Genomic DNA, 27,699 nt, shown 5'->3' with positions numbered 1-27,699 from the left:
GGGCGGGGCCGGCTGGCGCGCGCCCCCGCTGGCCAACGACCGCCCCCCGTCCCGGCCTCATCCCCTCGCCGAAGCCTCTCCAATGCGTACCTCTCTGGCCTCCCGCCCCGCGCGCCTCCGACCCTGACAACCCGCGCAGAGGGATGACGGGGGCCGGGGCTCCTGGCGGGTGTGTCTGGGCGAGTGCCGTTGTCGCGCGCTCCCCCGGAGTTTCGAACGCAGTTGGCCCTCGAGGCAGAAAAAAATACGAGAACGGCGGCCAATGGCGTGGCAGAAAGGACCCGCGCGCAGGCCCGGCTCCGCCCTCCTCGGCTAGAAAGAAGTCCAGGCCCGGCCATTGGCTCGCGCGACCTGTCACTCGCTGCTGCGGCCAGCGGGCAGGGGCCTCGCAGTGATTGGTTCCGCCCAGGCGCGAAATGTAACGCGGGAAAAGCCGGAGCAGTGACCCAGGCGGCAGGTTGTTATTTTCGGGGGCTCGGCGCAGCACGTCCTGCTTTCCTGTCACCGAGAGGCAGGCCGCCCGCAGCTTCCCGCCGGTGCAGCCTGCGTTGGGGAGTACAAAGAGCGGAGGGCGGGCCTGACTCAGGGTTGGGGGTCTGGCGCTGGCTGCCCGGTGCCAGCCGAGCCGCTCCGCTGCTTCGCTGGCCGCCGCGCAAGAGGTTTCCGGGAAACGTCCGCCGGCCATGAGCCGGCGGGACTGAGCGCCGGCGACTGGGCAGCAGCGCGGGCGAGCGGAGCGAAGGGCCAGGCCGGGGCTTAGGGAGTGCGGCTGCCGGAGCTGCGGATCGGGGCCGGGCGATGATCCGGGGCATGGAGGCGCCGATGGCGGACAACCCGCCGCAGCCGCCGCCCGTCATCTTCTGCCACGACTCCCCAAAGCGGGTGCTGGTGTCGGTCATCAGGACGACCCCGATCAAGCCCACGTGCGGCGGCGGGGGGGAGCCGGAGCCGCCGCCGCCACTCATCCCCACCAGCCCCGGCTTCAGCGACTTCATGGTGTACCCGTGGCGCTGGGGCGAGAACGCGCACAACGTGACACTCAGCCCTGGGGCCGCGGGGGGCGCCGCCTCGGCCGCCTTGCCTGCCGCCGCCGCCGCCGCCGAGCACCCGGGGCTTCGAGGCCGGAGCGCGCCCCCGCCCGCCGCCTCCGCCGCCGCCGCCTCGGGAGGTGAGGACGAGGAGGAAGCGAGCAGCCCGGACAGCGGCCACCTCAAGGTGAGCGGCGCGGGCGGGTGGGAGGGGCGCGGGGCAGCCAAGGCCCGTTAACGGCGCGGCCAAGGGAGCCGGCCGTGCCCGCGGATGCGGCGGGCGGGGCGGGGCCGAGTTTAAAACGCGAGGTCGCCTCTGGCCGCGGCGGGGGCGGTGGCGGGTGACAGGACGCTGACGTCACTGCCGCGCGCCAAAAAACGGGTCCTCGCGGGGGGGGGGAGGCGGGGCGACGGTCACGTGAGGCTAGCGGAGGGGTGACGGGCAGACCCGAGGCCACCCAGCAGCAGGTGCAGTGAGCGCAGCCTGGGGTCGCGGAGGAGGCCCACTCGCGTTGCAGACGCTGGGCCGACCGCTGAGTCTTCTCTGGCCGGAGAGGGAGCGAAGGGATGCGGGCCTTCAGCTGTTCCTCTGGGTGCTGGACGGGAGGGATTTGCTCAGATTCCTCCATCAATGCAGATAACCCGGCCCTACTAAAGATGTCCAGCAGAGATAGCCGAAGAGCGAGAAGGGATTTTAGGGCAATCTTCCATAGCGGAAGTGGGCCCTCACTGCCCCTCATGCATCCAGCGTACCACCTTGCTAGTTGGCTGAGAGCACGCAGTGGAATGGGAAGCTGTTAACCTTGAAATGCTTACGCTCGGACTGTTGAGAGCTGGGAAAGATAGGACTACCTGGTTCAAGCTTACAATGGATCAGGCAGCTAAGCCTTAGAGGGATTGGTGAAGGGACCTCCTCAAGGTCCCACAGCTAGGTAGTGGGAACACTGGGACTATGGTGGTTTTTGTGGCTCGCAGTCCTGAAGCTTGTATTCACGGGTGCCTCTCTGCTGACATACTTATCTCTGTAGACTGTAAGCTGCTAGAGAGCCGGGATAATTTTTCTCTGGAAGACTGTTCAACTTTAATTCCTCACACTCCAAATGCTGAATAAAAGTGCTCGGTAAATATTTGTGTAATGAATGAATTGTGCTAATACAAGGTTAATATTCAGGTTCTATTTGTTAAGTGGCTATGTCAGATAAGCAGTTTACTGAAGAAAAAACCGTAAATTAGTGGATAAGTGCCTGGATATTGGCAAATACCGTATCTACAAATTGAAACAAGTTTAACTTGGTCATGATTTTACATGCAGTAACAAAGATGTTGAAACTCCATGTATTTTGAGCCCAGAGGAAATTGATATACTTTGTTACTAATGGCATTGTTATTAAAGAACTACAGAATTATAAAACTCTGTGTTTGACACCCTTGTAATTCTTGAAGCTGCACTTCAGTAGAAATTTAAAACAAATTTGAAAGGACAAGCAGTGAAAATACTCATAATAGTGCTGAGTGAGTTTGTGAAGGAAACAATCCCTGTTGCTGTCTCTAGGTAGCCCTTAGTGAGATGGCTGGGTAGCCTAGATACTTTCCTGTGTTAACATACCTAGTCTTTAAAAAAGGAAACAAAAAAAAGTTAGGTTATATAGTTGGAACCATAAAGGCATACAGTGCACAGGTACTCGTAAAATATTTTGCATTTATTATTTTACTAATCTAATTTTGGATTATCCAAGAAGATTAATGTTATAATAGATAAATGAAATTTATAGGTATGTTCATTTTGGCCTAAAATAGACTTATCTTAACAAACCTTATATAAAAGTTGCCCACAGTGCGTGGGTTTGAATTTTAGGTCCTCTTTCTCCACCTCTTTTTAGAGGTAAAATATACCAGAAATTTTGAAGAATATGTAAGCAAAAAGGCTGTTTTATATTTCACTTTTTTTCTCACACAGTCATATTTCAGAATTACTAGATGACTTGATTTTAATTTGTCCTTTAATCAGTGAAGCAATCAGCTACAGCTGCAAAAATTCATTCATTTTAGCTTTTCCATCTTGAGGGGAAAGGTCTGGAATATACCTTTATTTAAGGATGGTAACTAGTTTTGTTTGTAATCATTTCTAGACTAAAGGTAGGGAATTCCAGTCCCCTTTACTTTGTTTTGTTTCTCTAAAGTACTTGTAGTTCTTTATCTCTACACGGGTGAATCATGCTGACTGAATCTGTTTACGGAAAGATAGGACACCAGTAACATGTTTCCCCCTAGTCCCTTCTCTCAGTATACAGGTTAGAGGCAATAACAGTTGTGAGTTTGAGAAAAACATTTGTGTTCGTTTATTGTCTGTTCGTTTATTGTCTGCCACTGCCCCCCCTCCCCAAGGGCAGGTGTTAACATCTGAGACCTTCACACTAAGTGTCAGCTCTTGCCAGCTTTCTTGTTTGTTCCTGCCCTACGCTTCCTTTTCTGCCTGTGGGGAGAACATCCACCATCCACCAACTTATTTTGGCCCATCATCACAAGATTGCTTCGCACTGTTGGAGTATAATTATATATTAGCATTATCTTCTCTCAGTTTGTGAATTCTGAGAGGGGAGTGGAGGGGAGGGTGCAGGTCTAATTTCTCTCTGCCCTTAGGTTATTTCCAAGCTTCTGCACCTTGTGTCCTATCTACTCAGACTATGTTCATGAGGTTACTCTTCACTGTTGGACCTGTGTTTGGCTTCTCTGTGCATAGCCTCAGATACCATTCACTCTTCAGGACCTGCCAGCTGCCTATTCCACTTTGCCTTTCTGTCACCTGAACACTGCACAGAGTCTTACAGATAGCAGATTAGTACATATAATTTTGATCACCACGATGTTAAACATAACCTGTTAATGTAGTGGCTACAGTTTATTGCCTAGCACAGCAAACTGCTGGGCTTTTGAATTCCTTAATTAAATTAACCTTGTTTATCCAAAGAACAAGGAGGAATTAGAGAAAAGAGTCTCCAAGATTGTTTAGTTAACATAGTATGGTAAGTGGCAGAATTGATTGGCACTTTCAAGAGCCTGTGTTCTTAATCCCTATGTGGTATTGCTTCTGTATATATCATGTATGAATTGACTTTAGGGGTTTATTATTTTTTTAGTAGTAAGCTGATGATGGTAGACATATGAAATACACATTGTTTACACATGTATGTTTCTCAACTGAGGTGCTTTATGAGGGAACACGCAATACAATTGACAAATGCAAATTAAGACTTGGAAAGTTGTGCAGGTAAGGCAAGGTGGGGGATAGAATGAGGAAGCAGATATTATAGCCAAAGAAAATTTGGATCTAAATCTGAATTTAAAAAGGGAAATATGATCAATTACATTTTTCTCATTTTCTTGTCAAGGTCCACATGCCTTTCTCTGAGACCTATTTTTCTTTTCCTTCTAGGTTATATTTGTGCACTTTATTTGAATTTTACTTTGTATAAAAATGTGCCAAGGACTTTTAGGTTTGTCATCACCCAGTTTGAGTATAACTTTCTGTAAAATCTAGGTAAATGTGTCCATTATTCTAAGTGGCTTGAGAAATAACCCAAATTTTATTAAATAACTTTTTCGTAAAGATTTTCTTTTTTTTTAAATTTTTTTTTTTAACGTTTTATTTATTTTTGAGACAGAGAGAGACAGAGCATGAACAGGGGAGGGTCAGCGAGAGGGAGACACAGAATCTGAAACAGGCTCCAGGCTCTGAGCTGTCAGCACAGAGCCGGACGCGGGGCTCGAACTCATGGACCGCGAGATCATGACCTGAGCCGAAGTCGGCCGCTTAACCGACTGAGCCACCCAGGCGCCCCTTTAAATGTTTTATTTATTTTTGAGACAAGAGAGACAGAGCATGAGCAGGGGAGGGGCAGAGAGAGAGGGAAACACAGAATCCGAAGCAGGCTTCAGGCTCTGAGGTGTCAGCCCAGAGCCCAGCGCGGGGCTTGAACTCACCAACCACGAGATCATGACCTGAGCCAAAGTCGGATGCTTAACCAACTGAGCCACCCAGGTGCCCCTATTAAGTAACTTTAAAAAAAAATGTTTATTTATTTTTGAAAGAGAGAGAGCAAGAACAGGAGAGGGGCAGAGAAAGAGGGAGACAGAGAATCCCAAACACGCTCTGTGCTGTCAGCATAGAGCCCGATGTGGGGCTTGAACTGACAAACTGTGAGATCGTGACCTGAGCCGAAATCAAGAGTTGGATGCTTAACCGACTGAGCCTCTCAGGGGCCCCTTAAATAACTTTTTAAAGATAGTTATTGACATTGAAAACTCAAAACATTTATCATATGTATTTCAGAAAACACTTTGAAAATTGCTAATCTACCATCTGGTGGTACTGAAAGTCTGTCTTAAAAATGAAATTTAGGGATGCCTGGGTGGCTCCTTCTGCTGAGCTTTGGACTCTTGATTTCAGCTCAGGTCATAATCCCAGAGTCGTGGGACCGAGCTCTGCTTCGGGTTCCGCATTGGGCTCCGTGCTGAGTGTGGAGCCTGCTGATGATTGTCTCTCTCTGCCCCTCTTCCCACCTTGCATGCATGATCTTGTGCTCTCTCTAAATAAATTACCAAAATTTGCAAGTGTTTTTTTGTAATTTAATCATTTTGCTTCTTTTTAGTAGCTTATTTTGCAGGAGATGCCACAAAGTAATGTGTTGAATTTGTTTTTAAAATTTTTAAAAAATATTTTATAGAACTAAAAACTTCTTTTTTTTTTTTAAATGTTTATTTATTTCTGTGTGACAGAGTGTGAGAAGGACGGGGGCAGAGAGACAGGGAGACACAGAATCCATTGCAGGCTCCAGGCTCTGAGGTGTCAGCACAAAGCCTGACGCAGGGCTCAAACTCACTGACTGTGAGATCATGACTTGAGCTGAAGTTGGGCACTTAACTGACTGAGCCACCCAGGTGCCTGTTGAATTTCTTTTTAACTTAACTTTCTCTTGTGAGCCATCAAGCAATCCTGACAAGATTTGTCTCTTAGACTCCAGGCATACTGGATTGCTGAGGAGTTAGTTAACACTCTGTTATTGTCAGAATGTACCTAGATGCATAGTTTTCTTATTGCTAAGGCCAAAATGAAAAGGACCTTTAAGTAATGCAGCTCATTTTTGTATGTATGGTTAAAAAAAGATGCTCTTTATTTAGGGCATAAGATGATTACTTACCTTGCTTAATTTTCACAGTTGAAATGATATACTTAGTGAAGCCTTAACCTGTATATGGCTAGGATGTTGTATTATATTTTATTTATTTTTTTAGCTCTCTATTTCTCATTTGGAAATTGCAAATATATGATTTAGGCGGGGAAGCAACAAATTGTTAACTTTATAAATACTCAAACCCCCGTTAGACATGATTGAAAACAACTTTTTGTTTTGTATTATTTTTGTTTTTTTAATGGAAACAGAAGATAGTAATGGATAATCTAAAAATTTTGATATTAACTAGTGAGTTATTTCAAATTATAATAGAGGCAACAGTATGCTTTTATGTATTTAAAAATACTGGGAAGGGGCACGTGGGTTGTTCTGTTGGTTAGATGTCCAGCTCTTGATTTTGGCTCAGGTCAGGATCCCAGAGTCCTGAGATCCAGCCTGAGTTGGGCCCACGCTGGGTGCGGATCCTGCTCAAGATTCTCTCTCTCCCTCTGAGCCTCCCCTGCTCATGTGTGTGTGCACTCTCTCTCTCAAAAATTTAAAAAATAAATAAATAAAAATACTGTGAAAAGATTCTTTCATCATGGAGTAATTGTGTCACTAAGGCTTTTTAAAAATTAAATACATACAGTATTATTAGTTTCAGGTGTACAGCATGATGATTTGACAAGTCTATACATTTCTTATTGCTTATCAAGATACGTGTAATCTTAATCCCCTTTATCTATTTCACTCATCCTCTTACCTACCTCCCCTGTGGCAACCACTAGTTTGCTCTCTGTATTTGTTTTTTTAATTTTTTAAATGTTTTTATTTATTTTTGAGACAGAGAGAGACGGAGACACAGAATCCGAAGCAGGCTCCAGGCTCGGAGCTGTCAGCACAGAGCCTGATGTGGGGCTTGAACTCACAGACTATTAGATCATGACCTTAGCTGAAGTCGGACGCTTAACCGACTGAGCCATCCAGGCTGCTCTCTGTATTTAAGAATCTGTTTTGTGTTGGTCTCTTTTTTCCTTTGTTATGTTTCATAAATTTCACATGAGTGAAATCATATGGTTTTTGTCTTTCTGTAATGTATTTACTTAGCATTATGGCCTCTAGGTCCATCCATGTTGTAGCAAATGGCAAGACCTCATTCTTTTTAATGGCTGAGTAACGTTCCATTGTGTGTGTGTGTGTGTGTGTGTGTGTGTGTGTGTGTGTGTATACCATATCTTCTTTATCCATTCATCTATGGATAGATACTTGGTTTGCTTCCATATCTTGGCTGTTGTAAATAGTGCTACCATAAACAGAGGTGCATATTTGGTGCATCTATTTGAATTAGTATTTTTGTTTTCTTTAGGTAAATACTTAGTAGTGGAATTCTTGGATCATAGGGTAGTTCCATTTTTAATTTTTTGAGGAACCTCCATGCTGTTTTCCAAAGTGGCTGTACCAATTTGCATTCCCACCAAAAGTGTTCCTTTTTCTCCACATCCGTGTCAACACCTGTTACTTCTTTTTGACTTTAGCCATTCTGATAGGGGTAAAGTGTATTTTATTGCAGTTTTAATTTGTATTTCCCTGATGAATAGTGATGTTGAGCATCTTTTCATTTTTCTGTTGGCCATCTATGTCTTTGGAAAAATGTCTGTTCAGGTCCTCTTCCCATTTTATTTTAAGTTTATTTATTTATTTTTGAAAGAGAGAGGAGGCAGAGAGAATCCCAAGCAGGCTCCACACTGCCAGACTGGAGACCAATGTGGGGCTTGAACTCATGAACCGTGAGATCATGACCTGTGCCAAAATCAAGAATTGGATGCATACCTGACTGAGCCAACTGGGCGCCCTGGTCAGTCCTCTGCCTGTTTTTAATCAGATTGTTTTTTTGGGGTGTTGTTGTATAAGTTCTTTATATATTTTGGATATATCACTTGCAAATATCTTCTCCCATTCAGTAGGTTGCCTTTTCATTTTGTTGATGGTTTCCTTCATTGGGCAAAATTTTATATTTCGATATAATCCCAATAGTTTAATTTTGCTTTTGTTACCCTTGCCTTAGGAGACACATCTAGAAAAATGTTTCTATAGCTAATGTCAAAGAAATTACTACCTATGTTTTCTTCTAAGAATTTTATGGTTTCACATCTCACTTTTAGGTCTTTAGTCCATTTTGAGTTTATTTTTGTGTATGGTGTAAGGAAGTGGTCTAGTATCATTTTGTTTTTGCATTTGCATTATTTTTATGTATTTAAAAAAATATTAGGAAAAGATCCTTTCATGGCAGAGGAGTTATATTACTAAGGTTTTTAATTACCCTAATTTCATGTTCCATTTCTTAACAAAATCACCTGCTATTTTTATGGATCATAGATTGATTATTTATTTATTTATTTTGCATTTTACATTTTTAAAACAAGATTTAAACCAATTATTCATCATATAAACATTACCAGCAACAATCCAATTATTGTAACTCAATAAATGATGGTAATGGATTCTCTAGTTTTACTCCTGGTTAGATCTTTGCTGACTCTGGATTAACAGTTTCAGTAAGCAAGACTAGAGCAAAGTGTAGCTAGTAAGAGTCCCAGCCAAGGAGTAAAGGTGAAGGTGAAAGTATTTGGTAATGACCAGTAATTGCTACAAGTTGATTTGCTAGTTTGCACTAAGTCAGCGTCCAGGTAGGACCTTCCCAATTCCTAGCTTCATTATAAATGGAAACTTCTAAATTTTTTTTTTTTCAACGTTTATTTATTTTTGGGACAGAGAGAGACAGAGCATGAACGGGGGAGGGGCAGAGAGAGAGGGAGACACAGAATCGGAAACAGGCTCCAGGCTCTGAGCCATCAGCCCAGAGCCCGACGCGGGGCTCGAACTCACGGACCGCGAGATCGTGACCTGGCTGAAGTCGGACGCTTAACCGACTGCGCCACCCAGGCGCCCCATAAATGGAAACTTCTAAAAGAGTTATATAAGGTTAAGGAAATACATCAATTATGTGCCTCTTTTGTCAATTTTGATATCAAAAAGAATTGATGAGATCTTTATCCCATCAGCAAATATTTATTAACAAAGTGCCTCAATTAGCTTAGGCTGGAGCATGGTGCAGAATGCGACTGTGGAAATCCCAGTTTCAGCCTGATCATGACTCATGTTGTTCTGTCCTGTGAGGGTTGTTCTGTCCTGTGCTGGTATGCACCTTGTCTTGATCATTCTGGGACCCCGAAGGAACATCTCCTACCTGGGGACATTTGGGTCTCAAGGCAGAGAGAAATGAGAGATGAAAGAGTCATGTGATGGCTTCTAAAGCTTTTGCTTAGAAGTCATACATATAATTTCCACTCACATTTTATTGGCCAAAGCAAATCATATGGTCAAGTTTGCCTCATTGGTACCCACAGTGAGAAGAGGGGCAGTGAATATTTGTACAGTATTATTATCTGCCTTTCCACTGTGCCTTTTATGTGCCTTTCCACATATTGCCTTTCCACATTCCTTTTTGGGGTGTGTGTATGGCAAAAAACAACAAAATTTACCATCTTAATTGTTTTTTGGTGTTAACTATATGCACATTGTTGTATAACAGATCTCAGGAACTTATTGATCTTGCAAAATTGAAACTCTGTACCCATTGAACTCTTCTTTTCTCTCTCCCCATAGTCCCTAGCAACCACCATTCTACTTTCTAAGAGTTTGACTAGTTTCGATACCTCACATGGTGGAATCCTGTCGAATTTGTGGTGTGTGTGTGACTGGTTTATTTCACTTAGCGTAGCCCTTTTAAAGTTCATCCACATTACAGCACATGGCAGGATTCTCTTTTTTTAAGACCGAATAATTTTCCATTGTATTGTAAATACCACCTTTTTTTTCTTTTTAATCTATCTGTCAATGGACATTTAGATTGCTTCCACCTGTTGACTGTTAAGGAAATGGATTTTAATATCTAAGAATTTTTTAAACATGACTTATCCTTAAGAAAACTCACCCATGTTGAGATTGAGCTTTCTTTCAAAGTGAAAATTGGTGGAATGGAATTTTGCTGGAGCTTATTGTTATCCATCAAGGCTTTGGCCTGATGTTTTTAAGGATTTGGAAGGCTTTAAGTTTTTATATTGTAGGCAGTAAAAACATCTTCATTTTGTTTGTAGTTGTATATAATCTTTTTATGATTTTTTTTCATGTAACTTGTATGTATAAAATTTAATTTACCTGGGAAATGAGAAGGTTTTTTTTTTTTCAAGTGAATGTTTATTTTAGATTAGTTCTAGATGTATGGAAAAGTTAAGATAGTACCGGGTGTTCCCATAAATCACATACCCAGTTTTCCCATTGCTAACATCTTAAATTAGCATGGTATGTGTGTTACGATTAATGAACCAGCTTGATAAATTGTTATTAACTAACATCCATAGTGTATTCAGATTTCCTTAGTTTTTTTTTTTAAATTGAAGTGAAATTCACATAACATAAAACTAACCATTAAAAAAATTTTTTTTTTAATTTTTTTTTTTTCAATGTTTTTTATTTATTTTTGGGACAGAGAGAGACAGAGCATGAACGGGGGAGGGGCAGAGAGAGAGGGAGACACAGCATCGGAAACAGGCTCCAGGCTCTGAGCCATCAGCCCAGAGCCTGACGCGGGGCTCGAACTCACGGACCGCGAGATCGTGACCTGGCTGAAGTCGGACGCTTAACCGACTGCGCCACCCAGGCGCCCCACCATTAAAAATTTTTTAATGTTTATTTATTTTTGACAGAGAGAGAGAGACACAGAGAGACAGAGAGAGCATGAGCGGGGGAGGGGCAGAGACAGAGAGGGAGACACAGAATCTAAAGCAGCCTCCAGGCTGTGAGCTGTCAGCACAGAGCCCAACATGAAGCTCGAACTCAGGAATGGCGAGATCATGACCTGAGCCAAAGTCGGACACTCAACTGACTGAGCCACCCCAAAATTAACCATTTTAAAATGTAATTCAGTAACATTTAATAATTCACAATGTTGTGCAACTACCACCTATATCAAGTTTCAGAATATTTTTATTACCCCAAAAGAAAGCCTTGTCCTCAGTAGTTACTTCCTATTCTCCACTGCATGCAATCTCTGGAAACCAATCTGAGTTCTGTCTCTGTACACTTAACTATTCTGGAAGTTCCATTACACGGAATCCTACATATTTGGCCTTTTGAGTCTGCCTTCTTTCATTTAGCATACTGTTTTTGAGGTTTGTCTACCTTGTAGCATGTATCCTTTCTATTGCTGAAAATATTCCATTGTGTATGTGTATGTTTATGACATTGTACCATACTCTGAAATTGTTTTCCCACCAGCAGTGATTTTGAGGGCTCCAATTTCTCTACCTCTTTGCCAAAAACCACTTTTATTTCCTATTTTTTTCTTTTTCTTTTTTTGAGTATAATCTAGTTGGTGTGAAGTCGTATCTTATTGTGCTTTTTGAAAAATTAATTTTATCGAGATGTAATTTACCTTATAATTGTTTTGATTTGCATTTTGCTAATGATGTTGGGCATCTTTTCATGAACTTGCTGGCCGTTTGTATAACTACTTTGGAGAAATGTGTTTTTAAGATCTTTACACATTAAATCGGGTTCTTTGTCTTTTTGTTGAGTTGTAAAAGTTCTTTACATATTCTGGATACTAGACACTTATTAGATATAATTTGCAAATATTAATTTCCTGTTCTGTAAGGTTGTCTTTTCATTTTCTTGAGACTGTCCTTTGATACTTAAATGTTTTTTCATTTTAAGTCCAGCTTATTTATTCTTTTTTTTTTTAATTTACTTATTTTGAGAGAGAGAGAGAGAGAGAGAGAGAGAATCCCAAGCAGGCTCCACACTGTTGGAATGGAGTCCGATGTGGGGCTTGAACTCACAAACGGGAGATCATGACCTGAGCCTATATCAAGAGCTGGACATTTAACCAACTGAGCCACCCAGGCAACCCAATAAGGGTTTATCTCTTGACTCTCAATTCTGTCTCAGTGTGTCTTTACTTAGGCTCGTACCACACTGTCTTGATTGTTGCTGCTTTGTAGTAAGTTTTGAAATAGGGACGTATGTGTCCTGCTTTGTTCTTTTTAAATATTGTTATTTGGAGCCTCTTGCAGTTTTACATGGGTTGGAGGATCACTTTCCATTTCTGGGCCTTTGGAATTTTAATAGGGATTGCACCAAATCTGCACATCAGTTTAGGTAGCATTGTTATCTTCTATGAAGCCTTCAAATCCAAGAACTGTATCCCATAAGTTTTGACATGTTGTGTTTTAGTTTACATTTGTGTTAAAGTATTTTCTAATTTCCTTTGTGATTTCTTCTTTGACCCATTGCTGTTTAAGACTGCATTGTTTAATTTCACATATTTGTGAATTTTCCAGTTTTGTTTTTGTTTTTGGTTTATAGGTTCATTCCATGTTTGTCACAGAAGATACTTTGGATGATTTTCTCAGTCTTTTAAAATTTATTGTTACTTGCTTTGTGGCCTAACACATGGTCTTTCCTGGGGAATATTCCATGTGCACTTGAGAAAAATGTATATTTTGCTGTGTATTTTGAGTGATCTATATATGTCTGTTAGGTCTAGTTGGTTTAGAGTGTTCAAGTGTTCTATATCTTTGTTGACCTGTCTAGTTCTATCTATTATTAAAAGTCAGACCCCAACTATTTTGAATTCTTTCTCCTTTCAATTCTGTCAATTTTTGCTTCATGCATTTTGGGGGTTCTGTTGTTAGGTGAGTATTTATAATTGTTATCCCTTTTTCCGTTCTTTTTTTTCTAAGTAAGCCTTAGGCCTAAGGTGGTGCTTGAACTCACCACACTGAGATCAAGAGTTATATGGTCTACCAACTAAGCCAGCCAGGAGCCCCTCCTTTCCATGCTATTCTCTTCTAACTCTTCTAACTTATTTGTGTTTTTGGATCGAAAGAAGTCTGTTGGAGACAGCATATAGTTGGACTGTTTTTTGAAAAATCCATTCTGCCCATCTCTGCCTTTTAATTGGTGATTTTAATCTATTTATATTTAAAGTGGTTACTGTTAAGGAAGAACTTTTGGTATTTTGTTATCTGTTTTCTGTATGTCTTCTACCTGTTTCATTTCTCAGTTCCTCTCACTGCCTTCTTTGTAGTGTACTATTTTCATATCTTGTTTTCTTCTTGATTTTTAGGGTTTTTGTTTGTTTTTTGTTTTTTCAACTGGCTGCCCTGGGAATTTCAATTAATCTCTTAGACTTAAAACAATATATTTTGAATTAATAACCACCTTAGCTACAATAGTGTACAAAAACTCTGCTCCTATTCAGCTCTGTCTCTCCCTCTTTGTTATAGTCACAAATTACATATTCTTACATTATGTTCCCACTAACATGGATTTATAATTTCTTTTCATTGCTCATTTATGTTTGAGAGAAACAGAGCATGAACAGGAGAGGGGAAGAGAGAGAGGGAGACACAGAATCCGATGCAGGCTCTGGGATCTGAGCTGTCAGCACAGAGCCCAAGGCAGGCTTGATCTTGAGAACTTCAATATCATGACCTGAGCTGAAGTCGATGCTTAACCAACTGAGCCACCCAGGTGCCTCGGATTTATAATTTTTTTTTAAGTTTATTTATTTATTTTGAGAGAGAAAGTGCAAGCAAGGAAGGGGCAGAGAGACAGGGAGAGAGAAAATCCCAAGCAAGCTCCATGCTGTCAGCTCAGAGCCTGACATGGGTCTTGAACGCTTGACTGAGATTATGACCTGAGCCCAAATCAAGAGTCAGATGTTTGACTGAGCCACTCAGGTGCCCCTGGATTTATAATTTTTATTTTTTTTTATTTTTTTTTTTAAATTTTTTTTTTTGACGTTTATTTATTTTTGAGACAGAGAGAGACAGAGCATGAACGGGGGAGGGGCAGAGAGAGAGGGAGACACAGAATCGGAAGCAGGCTCCAGGCTCTGAGCCGTCAGCCCAGAGCCTGACGCGGGGCTCGAACTCACGGACTGCGAGATCGTGACCTGAGCTGAAGTCGGACGCTTAACCGACTGAGCCACCCAGGCGCCCCGGATTTATAATTTTTAAAATACATTTGGCATTTGCCTTTTTTTTTTAAAGTTTGTTTGTTTGTTTATTTATTTAAGCAATCTCTACACCCAATGTGGTGCCCAAACTCATGACCCCAATATCTAAGAGTCGCATGTTCCTCTGATTGAGCCAGCCAGGTGCCCCTGGCAATTGTCTTTTAAATTATATAGGAGAAAAAGAAGAGTTACAAGCCCTGAATACAATACTTTTGGCATTTGTATTTACTTATGTAAATACCTTTACTGGGGTTCTTTATTTCTTTGTATGGCTTTGACTTTGTCAGGTGTCCTTTCATTTCTGCCTGAAGAACTTCCTTTAGATTTATTGTAGGGCAGGTCTACTAGCCATGAACTCAACTTTTGTTTCTCTGGAAATGTCTTAATTTCTTCTTCATTTTTGAAGGATAATCATGTTGGATATAAGATTGTTGGTTGACTTTTTTTCTTTTCAGCACTTCAGACATGTCATCCTACTGCTTTCTGTAGTTTCTCCTGAGAAATCAGTTTTTAATCTTCTTGAGGACTCCTTGTAACTGATGAATTGCTTCTCCTGTTTTCATGATTCTCTGCCTTTTGTCTCTTGACAGTTTGATCTAATGTGTCTCAGAGTGATCTTTCTTTGCGTTTATCCTTCTTGAAGTTCTTTAAGCTTCTTAGATGTTTACACTTATGTCTTATCAAAATTGAGAAGTTTTCATCCCTTATTTCTTCAAATATTCTCTTTGCCCATTTCTTTCTTGCCTTCTGGGTCTCCAATTATGTGTATGTTGGTATGCTTGATGCTATAGTTTGAGTATTTATGCACCCCAAAGTTTGTGTGGTGAGATCCTGACTGCCAAAAGATGATGCTGTTAGGAGGTGGGGCCATTGGGAGGTGGTATCATGAGGGTGGTGCCCTCTTGACAGGGATTAATGCCTTTCTGAAAAAGGCTCCAGAGAACTCCCATGTGAAGACATAGCTAGAGGGTACCATCTATGAGCCAGGAAGAGGGCCCTCACTTGACTATACTGGTGCCTTGATCTTGGACTTTCCAGCCTCCAGGACTGTGAGAAACACATTTCTGTTGTTTGTAAGTTACCCAGTCTGTGGTATTTTGTTATAGCAGCCCAAATGGACTAAGACACTTGATGTCCTACAGGTATCTTGGGCTCTGTCTACTTTTCCCTTTTCTCTTTCAGTTCCTCAGACTGGATAATTTCAATTGACTAGTCTTCAAATTTGCTGATTCTTTCTTCCTGCCAGTTCAAATCTGCCATTCAAATTCTCTAGTGAATTTTTCCATTTCAGTCATCATACTTTTTTTTTTTTTTAGCTCCAGAATTTCTATTTGGTTTCTTTTTATAATTTTTAAAAAAAATAATGGTTATTTATTCTTGAGAGAGAGAGACAGAGTGCAAGTGGGGGAGGGGCAGAGAGAGAGGAAGACACAGAATCTGAAGCAAGCTCCAGGCTCTGAGCTTTCAGCACAGAGCCTGCGACATTGGACTCAAACTCACGAACTGTGAGACCAAGACTTGAGCTGAAGTTGGATGTTTAACCAACTGAGCCACCCAAGTGTCTTCCCCACCTTTTTAAAAATGTTTATTTATTTTTGAGAGAGAGTGTGTGAGAAGGGGAAGGGCAGAGAGAGAGACAGAGGAGCTGAATCAGGTTCTGCACTGTCAGCACAGAGCCCAACGTGGAGCTCAAACCCACAAACCGTGAGATCATGACCTGAGCTAAAACCAAGTGTTGGATGCTTAACAGACTGAGCCACCCAGGCATCCCTATAATTTGTTTCTTTATTGATATTTTCTGTTTGTTGCAACAATGTTCTTCTGTTTTTCCTTTTGTCCTTTGTCCATGGATTCCATGACCTCATTCAGCATATTTAAGACCATTTATTTAAAGTCTTTGTCTAGTTAGACCTGCATCTACTTCCTCTTGGTCTGTTTCTGTGAATATCTCTTGTGTATGGACCATACTTTGTGTCTTTACATGTTTAGTAATATTTTGTTGAGAATGGGATGTTTTGAATATTCTACTGTGGTGATTCTGGAAATCAGATTCTTCTGTTTCCCCAGAGTTTGGTTTGGTTGTGTGCTGGGGGTTGTAGTTACTTGTTTTGTAAATTTGCTTTTTCTTTTCTTTTTTTTTTATTATTATTTTTTTTTAATGTTTATTTATTTATTTTTTTTGAGAGAGAGAGAGAGTAGGGAAGGGTCAGAGAGAGAGGGAGATACAGAATACGAAACAGGTGCCAGGCTCTGAGCTATCAGCGCAGGGCCTGATGCAGGGCTTCAACCCATGAACTGTGAGATCATGAACTGAGCCAAAGTCAGAAGCTTAACTGACTGAGCCACCCAGGTTCTCCTGGTTTGCAAATTTTCTAAACTATTTTTGTAAACTCATTTGTTGTGTTTGTTCTCAGCTAGAGATTGCTAGAGATTGCCTTGAATGCCTGTAGCCAAAAACTGAAAGGGAACAAATACCTGACTTTGCAGAGATGGCTCTGTGTTGTAGCTTTCTCTCAATGCTTACACTCATTATAACTCTGTCTTAGCCTTCATTTCCTGCTTGTGCCTAGCTGAGGATCAGAGGTGACAGCTTAGGGTCTTTTCCGGTCTTTTCTGAGCATGCTTCCTGCCCTGGGCAAGTCGGTGGCTTTCTAAATTTTTATCTTTAGGATACCAGGGCAATTTTCAATGCCCTAATTACCCAAAGAAACTCTCCCTCCAGCTTTTCCTCCCGGGCTTTTGATGTGTCCTTTTGTCTCAATTGAAACGTTTTGCCCCTGGTGGCAGCAAGTTATTATTGAAACCTTACAAGGTTTGTTTGTTTTTTTCTCTCTCTCTTTTAAAGATGGTGACTTCTTTCTTTCTTTCTATGTTTGTTTATTTTTGAGAGAGAGAAAGTATGCGCACATGAGTAGCAGAGAGACTGAGAGAGAAAGAAAGAGAGAATCCCAAGTAGGCTCTGCAGTGCCAACACAGAGCTGCCAAAGAATTGGACTAAAGAGTCAGCTGGATCATGACTTGAGCTGAAATCAAGAGTCAGACGCTTAACCGACTGAGCCACCCAGGTGCTCCTAGCCTTACAAGGTTTTGAGCGGCTCTGTTTAGCCACTTTACTGCCCTGAGAGAGTTCTGAGTTAGGTCAAACAAAGACAAACACCTTGTGTTAGTTCTTCAGGTAGCACCCTGACAGGTCAAAACAGACAAACACAATTCTTTTAGAATTAAATCTGCTTTGCTCTTTGTGGAGCCAGGGACTGAGTGAGAATGAAGGCTCTTCAAGATCACTGGTGGGGGTCAGGGAGAGGCAAGGGCAGGGAATAAAAATACTGCAAAGCTTTCCTATTGTTTTAGGTTGCCTGTGTTTTGATTCAGTGTTCCCTGTAAATCTGTTTTCTGGAGTTGTGATAAAGGTGATTTTGACAGTTTTTTCTCAATTTTTCAGTGATCTGTGGAGGGGTGGGCCTTTGGAACTACCTATTCTACTATATTCACTGATGTCACTCAAGAAAGATTTAAAAAATGATTTATTGTGATATTTTACTTTAATGAGAGGATCTAAGAAATTACATTAACGTTTATACAAATTGTTAATAGGATGGAATCCGACGTGGTAGACCTAGAGCAGATACTGTCCGGGATTTAATAAATGAAGGAGAGCATTCATCCAGCAGAATCCGTTGTAACATCTGTAATAGGGTGTTTCCACGGGAGAAATCACTCCAGGCTCACAAAAGGACTCATACAGGTAAGTTGAGCAGAAGTATTACTAAAAGCTGATCTGATGTTTGGGCCCATAAATTAATATTTTAGTTGCTTTATATTTCCTTACTGTGAAGTTTTTTAAGACAGGCACTGTATAGTCGGTTTCTTTTTTGGTAGGAAAGACTTGTTTTCTCAGCATTGGTACCATGTGACTTCTAAAAGTATCATGGTAATTAATCTAGTTGTCATAGGAATATTATTGCTAAATTGAATTCTATCATTCTGCCTACTTAAATGTCAATATTTGACATGCCCTTCAGTTGTCTGTGTAATTGATAAGATTGATTTGTAGGCCAAATACTAAAACAGTGTCCAGTTTTTAGCAGAATTACTAGAATCCCCAGTGTGCCATCAGAATGTTTCACCTAGCTATTTAATCTAAGGTGAAGTATAATTTTTCAGAATTAAATGTATTATAGGTAGTTATCCCAGGACTATCACATATCTCTATTTGTGTAGAGAAATTATACTTAAATTTTAAATACCATATAGAGAGCAAAGAAATAACATAGAAAGAGCCCTTGTTCTTTCCATAGAGAAAGTTGGCCCCAGAAGAAGGAGCTTTATGGTTATAATAATGGTATTTAATAATTTACAGATGATAAAACTGAGGCATCAAGAAAAGCAAAGACCACTGCCTTACAGCCTCCCATACCGTTAAGTCTAGGGCTGTGCTGGCAGATACCGTAGCACATGCTGCTCTTGAGCAGTTGAAATTTGGCTAGTCTAAATTGAGATGGGCAATGTGTGTAAACTATGCTGAGTATGAATAAAAGAGAGTAAACAATGTCCTTAATTACTTTTGATATTGATTATATATTGAAATTATATTTTAGATATATTGGGTTAAATAAAATATATTATCAAAATTAATTCCACCGGTTTATTTTTGCTTTTTTTAATGTGGTTCCTAGAAGTGGTTCCTATTCTCTTTCCATTGGGCAGTACCAGTCTAGAACTTGGGCTGTTAAGGCTTAGTTCCCTATTTTTTTTGCAGTGTTTATGTCACCACCTGTTTGGTTTTTTGGTTTGTTTTTGAAAAGATACATTTTAATAATATGCTAGAATATAGTTTTCTTAGCTAAATCCCTGAAAAAGGGTAAAGTTTTAATTTTGAATTATTACAAACTAAGGTGGCCAAGAGGTTTTTGACTTTAGGAACCATTCAGTAAAACCATTACAAAACGAAATACATGATTTTGAGAATTTTCAGATTTATTTTCAATCTAATTGGTCTGAAATATCCCCAGATAACTGGTTCACAAGCCACAGAGTACATATTGCCAGTGTAGATAAGATTCGGGACCATGTGGTGTAATGATAAGATCCCTGAGTCTCAGGCCTGATCTACCACCAGTCCACCATGTGTCACCCTATATTTTCAGGCCTTGGCCTACTATGCTGTATGCCAGAGGGCTGAGCCCAAGATCTCCATGGTATGGTTAAGCTCTAGTAGTACGTATATGGTTTGCAAAAAACTTTCTCTTACTATTTTATTATTTATTAACTTAAAAAATTTTTTTAAACATTTATTTTTTGAGACAGAGACAGAGCATGAGTGGGGGAGGGGCAGAGAGAGAGAGGGAGTCACAGATGCTGAAGCAGGCTCCAGGCTCTAAGCTGTCAGCCCAGAGCCCGACTTGGGGGTAGAACTCACAAACAACCGTGAGATTATGACCTGAGATGAAGTTGGTTGCTTAACTGACTGAGCCACCCAGGCGCCCCATCTCTTACTATTTTAAATACCCCCATACCCCTGTTTTATTAATGCGTGTCTATCACAATCATTTGGTACATTTCTAAATAATGAGAAATTAAGGGAGTACTTGTTACTGTTAATTGAGTCATATTGGAAGGACCAGTGCATACTTGTTGATCACAGAATGACTTTTCAAAAAATGATTTTGGGGCGCCTGGGTGGCGCAGACGGTTAAGCGTCCGACTTCAGCCAGGTCACAATCTCGCGGTCCGTGAGTTCGAGCCCCGCGTCAGGCTCTGGGCTGATGGCTCAGAGCCTGGAGCCTGTTTCCGATTCTGTGTCTCCCTCTCTCTCTGCCCCTCCCCCGTTCATGCTCTGTCTCTCTCTGTCCCAAAAATAAATAAACGTTGAAAAAAAAAATAAAAAAAAAATGATTTTAATTATGGTTAAACAATATTTTTGAGCACTTTCTCAAGCCTAGCACTGTGTTGTATATATGAATTGCAATGGAATACAAAGTATTATACATCTTTGTGTCAGGAGAGTACCAGGATACATAAATAACAGTGGATTATGAGGTAGTGAAGGGATACATAGTTCAATTATTTGGAGGTAGCAGGGAGGTACAAGGAGATTCACTGAGAGAGCCTACAGGACTGGGAACATTTGAATGGGCAGAGAAGATTGGATTTTCAAGGAGTACAACAACATGAGGAACTAACTGCCTTGTGGATGGAATGAATCTCATGGAATGAAGTAAAGTTAAACCCTGCCCTCTTATGCAGTAGCTATAGTGCAGATATTAGGGGACCACTGAAAAGTCAGCAGATAATTTTCAGCTGTTCAAGGGGTGTAGTAGGGTTTGGAGTGATTTAGGAGGTAGTTTGTATGACAAAAGCAAATGTTCTATGTCATTCACTCCAGAAGTACTGTGCAGGGGTGGAGAATAGAGGCCAGCTAGGGTTCCTGCTGGGTGGGAGGGGTGGGGAAGTTGCAATGGGAAATCAGGAGTGGGAGACATTTTAAAGAATTAGCAAGAGGGGCACCTGGGTGGCTCAGTGTCTGACTTCGGCTCAGGTCATGATCTCTCGGTTCATGGGTTTGGGCCCCGTGTCGGGCTCTGTGCTGACAGCTCGGAGCCTGGAGCCTGCTTCGGATTCTGTGTCTCCCTCTCTCTGCCCCTCCCCTGCTTGTGCTGTCTGTCTGTCTCTCTCTCAAAAATAAATAAACAACAACAAAAAAAAGAATTAGCAAGAGCTAGTGATTTGGATTATGGGGAGAAAAATGACAGGATAAGCCGAAGATAACTTCAAGGATTTGAACCTGGGAGCCTAAAAGCTCAAGGCCTAACGAAAATATTATTTTGCTTTCAAGTGGATAGCTACTTGGGAGCATTGGAAGCGCTGTTGTTAGCATTAACACTTGCAGCTTTGTAGAGGCTATGACATGTTTTATTGTTTTTGGAGTCATGACCTGTATGGAGGTCAGTTCTCTCTGTCCCTTTCTCTTCTTACATGATTGTCTCAGAAATAATATATATTATTTGTCTACTTAGGTGAGAGGCCCTATCTGTGTGACTATCCGGACTGTGGAAAAGCCTTTGTTCAAAGCGGACAGCTCAAAACACATCAGCGTCTTCACACCGGAGAGAAACCTTTTGTTTGTTCAGAAAATGGTATGGTGTTAAGAGTTAAGTTTATGTAAGAACTGGTTGTGAGTTAAAAGCTAAAATATCTTTTACTTAAGTTTTTTGGGAGGAGAGATTTCGATGTAAATTTTATAAAACATCATAAGTTCTCTTTCTAAATTGAAATCCATGCTCATTTTCTGGGAATAATTGATTTTTAAATAAAATATTCCTTCTAGGTGAAAATATTAAAAGGTAATTAAAAGTAGTAGTATATTCAGGGGGCACCTGGCTGGCTCAGTTGGCAGAGCATGCAACTCTTGATCTTGGGGTTGTGAGTTTGAGCTCTACAATGGGTGGAGAGATTACTTAAAAAAAGAAAAAAAAATAGTAGATTTAGGTAGAGGTGGTAGAAAGATCTATAGAAGTAAAAGCAGCCTTTAGAGTAGGCTTTTAATTGATTTTAAACTTTTCAACTATTAAATGGAAAGAAATACATCATTGTCTTAATTTTCAACAAAGGGGGAGATTTTACCATCTTGCTACTGCCACTGTTAGTAATTTCTTACCACTTTTTGTAAGTGATTTTCTAAATCTCTTATCACATTTCTTGAGATGTTTTCCTTATGCACCTTTTTACATAGTTATACCTGAAATTCAGTATAGTTTTGTGCTGCTGTTGTGTGGTTCTCTTGATTGTTGTCAGTTGTTATGAATGTCTATATGCTTTTTCATTTGCGTAAGCATATACACTATGATTGTCTCAATGTTGGATATTGAATATTTGTTTTTAAAATTTGTTTGTTGCCAACAAAGCTGAGGGACACGGCTTCCTCCTTAAAGCTTTGTTCATCTTATGGGATGTTTCCTTATGATGGATTCCAATAATGGAATTCCTGGGTCAGAGGTTTTGATCATTTTTGCTAATAAATCACTTTCTGGTGGGGTTGATGCATTTATATTGCCATGACCAAAAGGTGAAGGCACTACTTGCTTCTCCTTAGGGTTGTTTTTTTTCTCCTCCAAGTTACAGAATGCTAAATCCCAGTGAAAATGAACATTTTCCACATCTGCTGGATGTCCAGATTCTGATAAGTGTTTCCCTCTGTGTTTTGAAGGCTGCCTAAGCAGATTCACCCATGCAAACCGCCACTGTCCGAAGCACCCTTATGCCAGGCTGAAACGGGAGGAGCCCACAGACGCTCTCAGTAAGCACCAGGCTGTGGACAACCAGGCTGCCGCCGAGTGGTTGGCGAAGTAAGGCTCTCCCTGCACTCCACTGCACAGTACTGCCCTGCACATGGGCTGACACTGGGAGCTTTGACAGTTCTCTCCTTTTAAATAAGTTGCTTTTATACATATTTTATAAAATAACTTGAAATGGTGCTTTATTCCTTTAAACCACAGAATTGTTAGGAGTGGTGTGAGGATCTTTGTGCAATAGAAAATAAGTACACGATATTAATTAGTCTGAGTGCCCAGACCACAATTTATTTGAAAAGCAAGAATTTTCCTCATTCTTAAAGATTGTTTTATATGAATTGTACTCTACTGTGCAGCCTGTCTTTGTTTTCTTCATATCAGTTAGGTGCTGATTATTCCTGGGATATAGGCTAGATTCTTGTAAAGTCTGAAAAGCACCTGGTTGAATTTTTTTAATGGCAACAAGGGGGCCAGCATGCAAAAGTATCTCTAAAGGTATTCTGATTTAAGGAGTCATCTGGTCATCTGTTGTGTGCAAACCAGCACTGGCTGTTCGGGGCACCCCCTCCTTCATCAGATTCCTCTGCACTAAGGAAAAGTCTGGAATCCCTCATTGTGCTGTTTAGCTCTGCCTCCCTCTGGCCTTGCACCTGTCTCCAGCTACCCGGCCTTCCTGTTTGTCAGCACCACCCTCACTGTGGCTTGCAGGCCTCTGTGCCCCCTGCTCCCTCTGCCCGGAATGCTGCTTTCCTCTTCGTTTAGCCACTACTCATTCTTCATTTCTTACTGAGGTCAAACATTGTGTCAGGAAGTTCTTCCCTAACCTGCTCACTAACCTCCAGAACAAACAAGGTTAGACCGACTTAATAGATCCTTTTATAACACAGTGTGTTTTCTTTTTCAAAACCTTCATCACACATTTATTTATTCGTTTAGTGTCTGTCATCCCTGTTAGACCAGAAGCTCCACTTAGACAGGTGTTGTTTGTCTGGATTACTGCGTCACTTCCTCCCTCCCTCTTGCTCCTGGCTGGCCTCTGCCACCCCATGAGCTCTAACTTTGCTCAAGTCAGAAACTTGTTGGTCATCTTTGTGTTTTCCTCTCATTCTCCCATCTACTCAATGACAGACTAATGGATTCTACTCAGTATAAAGTCTAAACCCGGTATCATGTGATTCGAAGTCCTTCATTGCCTGGTGGTCCCTGCTGACCTTGTTGAACTTCTTTGCCATTCTTCGTTCCAAGTTGTCCTTCAAGTCATACTGAACTGTTTGCATTTCTTTTTTTGTATCTCTGAGTATTGCCCAAATTTTTCCAGGTTTGAGATGTCTGGATTTCCTGAAATCTAATAGTTGTGTTATTTTTGTATAATTTTAAAAACAGCTTTACTGAGGTGTAATGAGCACACAATAAAGTGTACAATTTGATACATTTTGACATATGTATACACCTGTGAAACCATCATCCCAGTTAAGATGGTGAACATATCTGTCACTTTCAGAAGTTTCCTCATGCCCCTTTGTAAGTCATCACTTTTGTCCCTGCTCCCCAGACTGATCTGATTTCTGTTATTATAAACTAGTTTGCATTTTCTACAGTTTTATACAAATGGAGTCATACAGTATACACTTCTGTTGTCTGGCTTCTTTTATTCAGTGTAATTATTTTGGGATTCATCCATGTTGTTGACTGTTATCAATGGTTTATTTCTTTTTCTTTTTTTAGTTTATTTTTTTAATTGAAGTATAATTGGTACACAATGTTACATTAGTTTCAGGTGTACAACATAGCGATTCTCCAAGTCTATGCATTATGCTGGCTCACAAGTGTAGCTACCATCTGTCACCATATAACCCTAGGTTCATTCCTTCTTACTGTTGAATAGTACACCATTGTATGGATACACCTCAGCTTGTTTATTCATTTGCCTATTGCTGGGCTTTTGGGTTGTTTTTGGCCATTACAAATAAAGCTAATATGAGCATTGATATGCAGGTCTTTGTATGGGACATTTTTGTATATAGTGGTACTGTTCTTTAAATGTGCCTTTCTTTAGTTACCAAAAGGTAGAATATTTTCTCTTGTGAATTATCATTTGGTTTTGTAATAGAATAATCATGGTACCTCTTAGATTTTTGAATAAGCTCTGTGTGTTGTAGACACTAATCTGTCACGTTTTGTGGGTTTAAAGTTTCTTATAGTTAACTGTCAGAAGAATAGGATAACTAATTTTCTAATGATTATTTGTTCTACTCTGTTTAATTTTTTATTGAGGTGTAATTGACAGACAACATTTGTTCTACTGTTTGTGTATTTTACTGTAGTCCATTTCACATATGATCTTAAAGGCAGTTAATTGGTGAAAACCTATGATTAGAGAGTTGAGTATAAGACCCAGAACTGCCAGTTTTTGATTTTGGAAATCTGAGTGTGTGCCTCAACTTTCCCTCTATAATGGGAAATATATGTAAAGTATATGAATCACTTTAGAACTTTATAAACTAAGACACAGAAAACAATACTGTGGTAACATGTTTTCTAAAGAAAAGTAAAGGTTTGAGGAGGTCGTGTATACAAATAGCTAATGTGCATGCATTTCATGTAGGTATTGGGAGACAAGAGAGCAGCGTGCCCCCACCTTGAAAGGGAAGCTCGTGCAGAAAGCTGATCAGGAGCAGCAGGACCCTCTGGAGTACCTTCAATCTGACGAGGAGGACGACGAGAAGCGCGGTGCCCAGCGCCGGCTGCAAGAGCAGCGGGAGCGTCTGCACGGAGCCCTTGCTCTCATAGAGCTCGCCAACCTGACCGGGGCGCCGCTCCGCCAGTAGCCTCGACACTGACTCTGCCACTGTACAAAAAAGTACTGCCCAGCGTACTTAAAAAGTAGATCCTTGGGCATAAGCTAAGCACCTTATTTGCTTATCATAGGCTGCTATTCTGTAGAAACTTATGAAGAATGTCATTGCCCCAGAATATGGGGTGAGAGAGAATTGCACTTTTTTTATATGGTAATGGATTTGTTGTAAAGTTTAAAATATTTTGTAAATATGGGACTTCTAGTACAGGGTAGAAAAGGACATATTGTGGGAAGCTAGATTTTGCAAGTTTAATGCATTCATTGGAAGCAGTTCTCACAGGAAGCACTTTCTGAATAAGACACTTGTATGAAAAAACAGAATGGTACATGTAGCCAAAGAACGTTGAAATAGATTATTTATAAGATCATTTTTTAACAATGTATATTAGTATGTTTAACAATACTGTAAACACTGAGGCAAGCCAGAAAGTATAAGATATGTGTGTAAGATATAGATTTTTAAATTGCAAAATAGTGTGCCTAATGAAAAGTGGAAAACTGACTATTTTGGAAGATGTTCTAAGTTATGGACTTTGGAAGAAAAGAGATATTTGAGGATCTTGGCAAGATGCACAATAGTTGAGAATTTTCAGAATTGGATAATATCAGTCTTATTCTGTCTTTCCGAGGCTTAACAGCTCACTCTGATGTTCAGGTTTGAAAAGCACTTGGCATCCCTGTTATGTTAACTTGGGAGCTTTTGCACGTTGCATATTTCTCATTTGCTGAAATTGAGTGATTAATCTTGCAAAGTCTAGGTAACTTGGTAATTGGTATTTTTTTATATATATATTATGGGCCCTGTAAGAGATTTGGCACTTGGATTTTTATTAATAAAAGGGACACCTACAGGGTTGTTTTGTAGTGAACTGTTTTAGATCTTCTGTTAGCAAACACTAAATTTTAATTGTATTGCTTGTTTAGAATTATTAGCAAATGGAAGCCTCCTATTTATATTTTCAGTGCATAAAGCCACCTTCTTGCTTTTCTTCAGAATAACATGCCAAGCTATTTTGTGTTCACTAAATTTAGTTATCAGGTAAACACTGCAGAAAATATTAGCTACTCAAATAAGTAGGTTTCTGAAATAGTTTCAGCTGCAAGTGTGTTAACTTGTGTGGTGGTTTTAAGCCATTTTTCCAAATAGATGAAGTTTTTAAATACCACTTTATGTACTGAGGCATGAACAGGAAAATCAAGACCAGAGCAGTTCACCTCCTTTATGTAGGCATAAACCTCCATCATTTATGCTTTTGTTTTAAGCAGAAACTAAATAACATGCATAGCATGGTAATTTGATAGATTGCTTAATTGGAGTAGACCTCAAGAGTAATAGAGGGCAATATGGGCTCTTCAGCGCCTTTTTTTTTTTTTTTTTTGAAGTAGTAGCCTACAGATGTAGTTTAAACATTATCTAAAATGTAGGCTTCTTTATCCAAAAATCCCAGTGTGTTGCAGTACACAGATAGTTTAAAATACTAGCCATGGGGAAGGGGAGGTATGTAAATGTCTTGGAAGGAAGCAAAAGTGTGAGAGATGATAGTAACAAATAATGTGTATGAACGAGGACATACTTTAAAAATGTAATTCCTCTGTACAGTAAATTACAAATCTTGAGGGATTTTTTTTTTGTAATAAGAGAATTTATATTTGTAATGGTCTGAGAATTTTGTTTGTAATCTGGTATATAGAATTTTAACTTGGAGCACTTATAAGCACAGGGAGAGAGACTGTAGCATCTGAATTTTCTTGGTTTAGGTTTCAACATTTTCTCTAGATTTTTTGCTCTCAAATATGACTTAAATGAACTATGAAAAGCAACACTCATCAGTCTTGGGAAATTTAAAATTTGATGAACTTACCTAAAGAAGGAAGGGCAGTAGGAATTTTAAAAATACAAATACTTGTCAATTCACAGATAATAAAATTTACAGTCTTCAAAAGTAAGGATTTTTGTTTGTTTCTTGGTCAGCTTTTGTCAACTATAATAGTTATATTCACAAACATTTTTTATTTGTATAATTGGAAGTTTTAAGAAATTATTACAACTACATACTATAGAAATATTTAAAATGTTCTTTTTTGATATAAGCTATATGCTTGGAAAAAATACATTGGCATCTAAAATTTGAGGTATGTTAAGACTGCTTTTTGTTTTAAAAATGTGGTTTACATTCAAATTTTTGAAGTGTTTTATGCTTCATATGGCTAAGATGTAGTTTGGCAAAGATAAATAACAGCATAAGAATAAACATGCTGTAATTTTAAA

The 27,699-nt window shown here is 40.3% G+C and overlaps 1 protein-coding gene across 1 annotated transcript; it reads left to right on the top strand.

Moving 5' to 3' along the window:
* Nucleotides 1-472: 472 nt before the first annotated feature.
* Nucleotides 473-27,699, top strand: ZNF367 (zinc finger protein 367). The gene is made up of 5 exons (XM_047103132.1): nt 473-1,215; nt 17,877-18,027; nt 21,299-21,418; nt 22,489-22,627; nt 25,179-27,699. Exons 1-5 carry the CDS (start codon nt 799-801, stop codon nt 25,399-25,401), a joined length of 1,050 nt encoding a protein of 349 aa, XP_046959088.1. The 5' UTR covers nt 473-798; the 3' UTR covers nt 25,402-27,699.

This window comes from Lynx rufus, unplaced genomic scaffold (assembly GCF_022079265.1).
Source record: "Lynx rufus isolate CCGP_SWC_20201006 ecotype Redwood Valley unplaced genomic scaffold, mLynRuf1.p SCAF_10, whole genome shotgun sequence".
In the NCBI taxonomy this organism is placed as follows: domain Eukaryota; kingdom Metazoa; phylum Chordata; class Mammalia; order Carnivora; family Felidae; genus Lynx; species Lynx rufus.
This window is presented reverse-complemented; position numbering and strand designations above follow the sequence as displayed.